This window comes from Empidonax traillii, unplaced genomic scaffold (genome assembly GCF_003031625.1).
Source record: "Empidonax traillii isolate 1590-97213 ecotype Southwest subspecies unplaced genomic scaffold, ASM303162v1 scaffold1347:size381947, whole genome shotgun sequence".
Lineage (NCBI taxonomy): Eukaryota > Metazoa > Chordata > Aves > Passeriformes > Tyrannidae > Empidonax > Empidonax traillii.
Window position 1 is genome coordinate 281,055 of NW_020956540.1, and position 8,648 is coordinate 289,702.

The window sequence follows — 8,648 nt, forward strand, 5'->3', positions numbered from 1 at the left end:
AGTTGTTAAAAGGCACTAGACAAACACTCTACAGAGCAAGAATAGAGTCAAGAACTACCACTGTACCCCACTGAAGGGTTTGGGGGAAATTTCTGATCAGAAAACCAAACCTTCAACAGTTAATGCTGGACATGTTACAAAACTCTCAAAATCAATAGGCAGTTTCTGCAGTTCTTGCTCAAACCCTTTAAGCTCAAACAGGAACTTCTAAGGATGACAGTTTATTTTCATATTCCTAACTCGGAAGAAGTCAGTACAAGAAATAAAGAAAAGCTATTATTCCCATCTGAGCATTCGATTTTTTTCTGAGTAGGATTTCCATTATGGATTCACACGACATTGACAAACAAGCTAGTCTAACGAAACTGTACTGTCTTTTCACCCACTAACTTGAATTGCATACATGCAGAGTTCAATACTGTGTGGACCCTTTTAATACACATAGTATTATTCCTGCTATACTAGTCACAGTTTCTATTTTATTTATAATTTCAAGATTCAGCAATTCACATTGTCATGCATCCAGATAATGCTGACACACATGTTCAAAGTCAAATATACTCAACCTCCTTTTAAGAACATTAGTGACTTAAATCAGGACAGTCACATTTCATGAATTTTCCTTACCTTTTTTCTTAGGAAGTTCACATCGAGTTTCATTGAGGCGCACTTGTTCAGTGTGTTCAGTCGTCTATAGGGCAAAGCAAAATCAAAAGATTAGCAGCCTCTGATTACAGGACATTACTTTTTGCAAGTTCAAAACCTTTTCTCTTATCCGACTATAGGGTGCCAACTGCAAGCAACAGGCTTCAGAAATTATATCTGTCATATATTCAGATATAAGACCACTGCATTAAAAGGGAATCTTACCTTCACTTTACCTGATAGCCAGATTTATAGACTGATTTTTAACTCATAGATGTTCATGTACTTAGCACAGGAAACAAATAACTTTGTTGGCTGGGGAAATGACAAGGAAGTGAGCTGCCATATGCAGCTTCTTGAACCCAGAGTTATCCTGTGATAACAGTCAGTTGAAATGACAATCTCTCTGTGTGAGTGTGCCCATGTGCAAGAACAGAGGACAAGAAAATATGCTCTTTCCATAGAGAACCTACCATGGTAATTCTAATGGATTTGGGCGTTTTTAATACTTAAAGATCTTGATCAATGAAACCACCCAAATTCTAAAAGCAAAGGCTCAGAGTTAAATATTTTTGACTTTGAAAATTTTCCAGATCTAGGACTGAGTTTCAAAATAAAGCAAGGCAATGTGAGAGATCCATGTGCCCACAACAGTCGTCTATAAGCTGCCTGCATCTTCTGTGGTTTTTATAGCAAGACCTGCTACTCTTGCTTTTGGATCTCAAGATAAGGCTGCAAATCTCCAGAACTGATAACATACGAAATATATGTGATAAGTTACAAGGATACATGAAAAAAGTATCAAATCAGTAATATAATCTCTCACACAACATAAGAACATTACGAAAGTAACATATTCCTGTCCAGAACTTCTAATATTAAAAATCCTTTCAAACTGCCACCGCTAACAAAGAAAAAGCCCATCCAGTGTTGATCTTTCTTAAAGAAAAAAACCAAACCCTCACAAAATACCATCTTCGCATTTGTAGATCAAATACTACTCCCTAATTCAAGCCAATAAATCTGTTATGCCAAATCAGAAAAGTCCTGTGCTCATCATATTAATTTGAGTATAATGCATGCACAAGCACACCCTGCATGCATGATAGCAATGTTCTTGAAATAAATTTCAGGGTTTGTGGCTTTATAGCTTCAGTCTTCTGCTCAGAAATCTTCTTCATCTATTATTTCAGAACTTCTCTTTTGCCTAAGCATGGAATTTCTCAACGCAAATTGGCATTTTCTTGTGGCCTGGGGTCTGAAAAATGTTCAGAGCTCCTTTTGAGAACAAAATGTTTAAATTTCCTTATCAGTATAAATTCCAAATACATAGAGGCAGAGATAGATTTTCAAAGGACTCCAGTCCAACCTTCTATTCCTAGGGACAGCTTCCTCCGAGCAGTGAACTGGAAGGTAATGTTGGAGCCCCTGCACCTCTTCATTAGCTGACCTGTGCTGAAGGGACATGTCTGTAGCCACATTTCCACACTGACCTCCCACTGTGTGCTGCCTAAGTACTTGTAGCTGTATGTCTGAATCAAGCTGCTGCTGTGCCCTCACACCTTAACACAACGAGTGGCCAGACTAGTAATGGTGAATGACTCCTTGCTTCCTAGACCCAAATGTGTCCTGCAAAGCTTACCATAAGACAGACATCAGCTAAATTCATGCCCAGAGGCTCAGAAATTATGAGAAACTGTTGCCTCCTTTCTAGTTGCTCATCAACACTGGAAACCAAGCCATCAACTTCACCTCCCTTGTGTTCATGATGACAGGCACTGAAGAAACTCTTCTGAGAAAAAGGGTTTTTTCCACAGCAGCTCGTGGCAGGTGATCTCTGCAACTGCTTCCGCAATAGTTCACAAAACCCCCTCTATACTTATTGCCTATTTGAGTTGTTAATGAGAAGATGTAGAAGAAAACATTTTCAATACAGTGACCAGTGCTCCTTCCATTCACTATGGTGTCGCTTGTCTTCCAAAGATTAAGGAGCAAGTCATGCACTTCAGGAGCTGGGAGATGAGGAGGCAACAGCCCATGATGTATCCTTCACCCTGAATGCACTCAGGTATCTCTGTGCATCTCAGCCCACAGCAGAAAGTGTGGTGGCATTTACTATTAAGACAGGCTGCTTCTGCAGCACAGAAAGGTGCAGAAAAAACATGATCAAACCAACAAGACCATCCAAAGCCATCACTTTTCCACTAATGGCATCCAAAAGAGAGATTGTTTCAGCATGGATTAAGACATTTCTATAAAAGTGGATATCCTTACTTAAACTAGAGACTTGGGGAGACACTGTTGTCCTGTCTGCTTTCTAACCTGGCTTTGCTATGAATAACTTGCTTCATCAAAAACAAAGCTACTTTTTACTGGGTGACAGGGACTCAACACCAGGTTTTAAATTCATCCCTCCCCAAAACATCGGTATGCCTTCTGGGGCTCTTGCAGTGCTGTGGAAAGATATGCCAGTGAAATTAGAGAACTAATGATCATATTTGTGAGCTTGTATGGTACTAACAAGTCAAATCAAAGCCAGTCTGTTTCAACTTCTTTTGCCTTGTTGAAGTGCCAGTGGTGGCAGAAAGCTTTTCGCATCAGTTGAAAGCCGTCAGATGACTGACAGCCAAGTCCTCAGCAAGTCTTTAGAGAAGCAAAAAACCAGAGGTTTCTGGCTAAAAAGGCTGTCAGTGATACCCCCTAGCTGAAGTGGGAGAAGCTCTACACTTTTATGCCACTGCTGAAAAACATGGGAAAAGACTGCCTGTTTGTATTGTTAACAAAACACAAAGTCTGGACTTGAGAAAAGGAAGGAAAAAACACATAAAATAAACACAAGAGAGGTGGCTACATAAAAACCAAATAATCTAGGATGCATTTGAATGTTTATCTAGTAATCTCTGCAGTATTCAGGGGAAAACTGCAAAACATTTACTACAGTGTTTCAGTGATCTTAATTTTATCTCATCTTCAGAACACCACAGGTAAACACTGCCTTGGTGGTTTAACACATCTCTATGGTGAGACATCACCTCTGTGTTGGAAAGTGACCTGTGAAGCAATTCTTAAAACACCAGCAGAGATAGTCAGATGCCCAAAGAGATGTCTCTGGTGCTATTTCAGATCCCCTAGAATATCAAGCTGGCTTCAGTTGCTACGGGTACCTTGGCCCAGTAAACATATGGAGAAGACTGGGCAATCTGGGGAGATCTACAACAGCAAGGTGTCAAAGATTACAGGTCTTTAGGGCTCTGCATACCATCTCCAGTGCTGTTATTATTAACCCATATGATAGAAGTTCTTTGGAATAAGGAAATCTCTGACTTTTGCATCCTTTACAGCACTGAGCAGAGTTTACAAACAAATACAAACTTGTAAGAAGGCAGGATCTGGCCAGTTGGAAAGCCTTGTCGGGGACCTGTTGTCCTGTTTGAAGAGCAATCCAAGTAATAGGGAGACAATTCTAAAGTGAGTTGAAGTTACAGGGGAAACCCTGGAACTGTTCTGCAGCTGCTTCCAAACAGGTGCTTGGGAATGCAGCCAGGGACACTGGCCAGTCATGCAAGGGGGCGGAGGCATCATGGAGAGGTCTAGCATGGACAGCACAGTGTCTCTACCCTAGCAGATCTGCAAATGTCCTCTCGTATGGATTGTGACCAGGAAAACACACCATATGGTTCTGGAAATGCCTCTCTGAGCGAACTACTAGACTATTTCTTTGCATTATTGTTATTCCTAGCCAAGCTTAGGTGCTGCATACACATGTCCCTATCTGGGTTCTTCTGATGCTGTGAACTTTGGGAAGAGGACATCTAGGTCCTCACACTGGACTCTGCTGATGTCTTAACACAGTATAAGCGTCTTCCCAGCACCACTAGGGCTGGTGTACAAAGCTCACACTGGCATGTCCCTGCTCCATTAATTTTGTGCATGAAGAGAATATACTGGTTTCCAGCCCTATCATGGCTGCCACTGAGGAAGTTACCTTATAGGCCACATGCTCACATGCGGTGAGTGATCTCTCCTGGAAGTCAATGTGAGCCATTCTACTGCCTTCAGAGCAGGGCTTTCTGTCCTGCAAGTGGAAAGCCAGGCTTATGCCCTACAGCACCTAGAGCAATACAACTCAGCAATGGTACTGACTTTAGAACCATCCTTTCAGAATTTTAATGGTAGGGATGTCCCATCCTGTACAACAACCTTTGGGTTATTTACAAGCTATTTAAGAGACAACGGCTACGGAAGAAAAGGCTGCTGACTGCTTGGCACAGTTTAAATTTTAACAGCTTGATTTAGGGGGCTGTGCATCAAAATGCTACATACTCGGTCTTTATGTTCTTAGTCACTGTATTTACGTGAATGCAAAAAGTACAACATGGCTTGGCTTCTCCTTCTCACCCGCCTGTCACAGCAGCCACAAAAGTTCCCAGAGCAGAGTTGGTTGCTTGCTGTTTTGGAAACGACACAGAGATCCAGCTATAAAATTTTCATGCCCAATTATTATTTTGGCAGGCTGACATCATTTGCTTGCAGATTGCCTGGCAATTCTCTATTGTTCATTACTCAATAAAATCTGAGTGGAATCTCTTGATAGATATGCCTCTAACCCAAAGGCCACAAATTTGGTTCTTACCCTGCCAAATTTTCAATTATATTGGAAACAGCAGGGACGTTATAATATCTCAAAAAGGTCACTGAAATCTTTTACAACAGGGAGTCTTAGGTTTTCTGACTAAAATACTACCAGCTGCTTTAAAAAAGAAAAGGTTCCTTCTCAACTGTGCCTCCTGTTGTCTTATACACTTCAATGCCATAAGAAAACTGATTATAAAATGAGATTGAAAGTCTGATTTAAACCCACAAGAGCAGAGAAATTCAGTGTTTATGCTATTATGATTCAGAGCTAAAACTGCTCAAACTTATTATCCATTCTGGCATTCCAGTTTTAAAATTATCTTCCAAATAAAAATGAGAAACCCATTTTGTTCAGCACTATGGGCTGAATGCACTGTTAATCAGCGTGATGGCTTGCTCATGCATAGCTTTGAGGGCAGTTTTGGATGTTTGAAGAATGGAAGTTTTACTGCCAACCTGGGGATCTGTGCATACAGAAGTAATAACCAACCCTTTTTTAACTTTCCGTTTCATCAAAGTCCATCGCAGCCTGCAGCTCTCATTTGGTATACTGGCATGCACCTTGTAGTAACACCATTGCAGAGCAAAGCAAGGGTAGAAAACTGGCCACAGTGGTCAGCTGAGCTGTGAAGATTTCTAATACACTGGAAAACTATGAAGATGTTGGTTTGATAGCTAATACAGCAACAAAGCTAGTAGCGGGGGCAGTGGCTGACACTTTTTACTTTTACTGATGAACCTGAGTCTTGGCATTTGGTACAATGGCTTTTTACGGGTCGCTTTCAGCTAAAGGCTTGGAGCTGCTGAGTTACACCAAATTAAATGTCTGCAAGCTGAAAACATAACCTGTATGTAATACTTGTGTTTCTAATCTTATAAGGTGCTATTTGGTTTTTCGGATCTAAACTGTTTAAAAACTCCCAGCAAAAATTCAAGTCAATAGGTGTTGTCTTCTGAATAAATTACAGAAGAAGTTACTAGACAGTCATAAAGCCCTTAAACTTTGAATAAAATAGTTTGGAAATATCTGTGTCTATGCTTTTCTCTATAGGTCTCAGCAGTATCACTTGATTTAGGCAAACATAAAGCATTTTGTCATGAGTCTATCTATGCAGCTGCTAGTCAATTTTCCAAAATCTCGTATTTTAATAAAAAGAGAAAAACTCCCACACCCAACCAGTCTCTAGCTGCTCAACTTATAAAAAAATTGTCACAAATGTATCAACCTAGTGTAACTGTAGGTGTATCTGTGAGTCTACAGAGAGGCTGGAGAAACAAGAGATGAGCTGTTCCCACTTCTAGCTGTGTAGGTGTTGGATGCCTGGTGACCATGGCAGTACTACCATTGCAGATTACTCCAGGGAAGAAAGACTAGGGAGGATCACAGAGCTATGTAATGATTACACCTCACTGCTCTCACAAGAAATGGACAGGAACAGACATCATACTTGGATTTTTGAATGGTCCTTCAACTTCAAGGGAAAGGGCAGACGGGAAAAGATCTCAACCTCCTCTCTGTACCACTTTCCAGGTCCCAAGCTGTAGCAAGGTATGTCTTCCATCATGCCAGACTGAAGCAGGGGGATGTACATATGTGTGGGAAGGAGGTTTCTTAGGCATGAGCAAAGCAATCTTTCTCACCAAGCAGACAGAAGAGCAGTGGATCAAGTCTGCAGTTATTCTGCTCTCTGGCATCTGTGAGAGTGATCACTGAAGGATCCAATTATTTTGTACTGATTTGTCTCCAGACATACAGGCTACTACATGGAGAAAGAGAATATTCTGTCCCTCATAACCATAAGAGACAACATGAGAAGCGATAGGTCTCGCAGCAGAGGAATTTTGGGAGAGCAATCTGACAGCTACGCCCAGTAATTACCTGGATCCTCCAAGAAGGAAGGCATAGCCCAGGATGGAGAGATGGACTAGATGAAGTCTCTTCCAGCCCTATTTTCTGGGATTCTCAGAAACCCTCTCTGCATTCCTCCATCACAGAGTCATTAATCCCTGCAATGCACATCTCTGATGACTTTAGCCACAGTTGACGAAGGGGAAATAGAGTCTTCTCCAATGATCTTGTGTTGTGAAAGTTTCCATAACATGTAATAAAGGCTGACTGTTGAAGGGTCAGATGCTCCTTTGTCCTTACTTGAAGAGGAGTGGAGCAGAACCCAGCTTGAGCTGAGCACAGGGGAAAAAAGAGGGAAACAATGCCTCTGCAATGTGGTTTTGCAAAACTGCCACAGAATTGCTGTGTCTTGAGTCCTGGGGGACAGTACTTGAGCAATGCAATATGGTATATTCATCGCAGGCAGAGTATAAAAAGCAAGATAAACAGCAAACACAGGCCCCCTGGGAGGTGCAAACCAGGGAGCAGTTGTAGTAGCTGTAGAACTGGGGGGTTCTGATCCCACTCCTCTTACTGGTGCCAAAAGAGAGTACCAAGGGAATCACAGCAGCAGGAAAACCATGTCTGCTGCCAGAGAAAGGGCTTGCTGAATTTTATGCAATGAAGTTTCATCTTTTCTGCTGCGTTTGGACATAAGAGTTAATGAGTGACTCAAATGTGACTCTCATTTATTCAGGGTTTGCTTGCACTACTGCTAGTTCTTAAAAAGCAGTTGTTTCAAATCCATTGGATTTGGGTCTTCTCAAATCATGTGATGTTTTCTGTGAGCATAGTGGGTGTCCTACTGCAGGATTTTTCATAAAGAAATTCATTTAGAATGCTGTCATTATACATATCATCACTTAATTCACCTAGACAAGCAAACATCTCTGCTGCTGCTATGCTAACAATGACAAATCAACTCACACTTTTAAATTATCAGAAAAGAAACTTTAGGTGTTCTTTACCTGCAAAGAGGTTCTACAAGGTCCTTGTCAAGAAAATCATGATCTTTCTTTACTGCAGCAATGTCAATGGGAAACTGGGAGTCTATAAAAGGAGACACAATATTAAGATGCTTGCTTGCTATTCAAATGAAAATACAGTCTACACCTAAATTGCTTTGCATGTCCTTGCTCACTGAAATCTAGTATGACCAATTTCACTCAGCTCTGGTTCCCTTCCAGCTGTATCTGTGATCCTTTGAGCCACTTTTTTTTTTCTTTTAGAGGTATAGTTGAATTTCTAGTGCACCAGAGTGAGAGCAAAATTTTTCTATTTTGGCTTAAAAAAAATACTCAATTGTTAGCTGTTCATTCTAGTCCCTTGAACAAATGAGTGAGATCTGGGAATTAAAACACACTTTCTTTATCCACATGAGCAACAAGGTTCCTCATTCCCATCACAGTGACTTAATGAGTTATTTGCTAGACAGACTTTGCCTAAAACCTGGAAATGTTCTGTGCTTTTTGCTTTTAAT

General features: G+C 40.9%; 1 protein-coding gene across 2 annotated transcripts in view; it reads right to left on the reverse strand.

The window, feature by feature from the left end:
- The window catches only part of STARD13 (StAR related lipid transfer domain containing 13), a 117,197-nt gene that overhangs the window by 28,895 nt on the left and 79,654 nt on the right, over positions 1 to 8,648 (reverse strand). For both annotated transcript variants that reach the window (XM_027906731.1, XM_027906732.1), the window contains exons 3-4: positions 8,137 to 8,218; positions 628 to 691 (exon numbers count right to left, since the gene is read on the reverse strand). In XM_027906731.1, the coding sequence (XP_027762532.1) occupies positions 628 to 691; positions 8,137 to 8,218 (146 nt within the window). The remainder of the gene's footprint in view (positions 1 to 627; positions 692 to 8,136; positions 8,219 to 8,648) is intronic.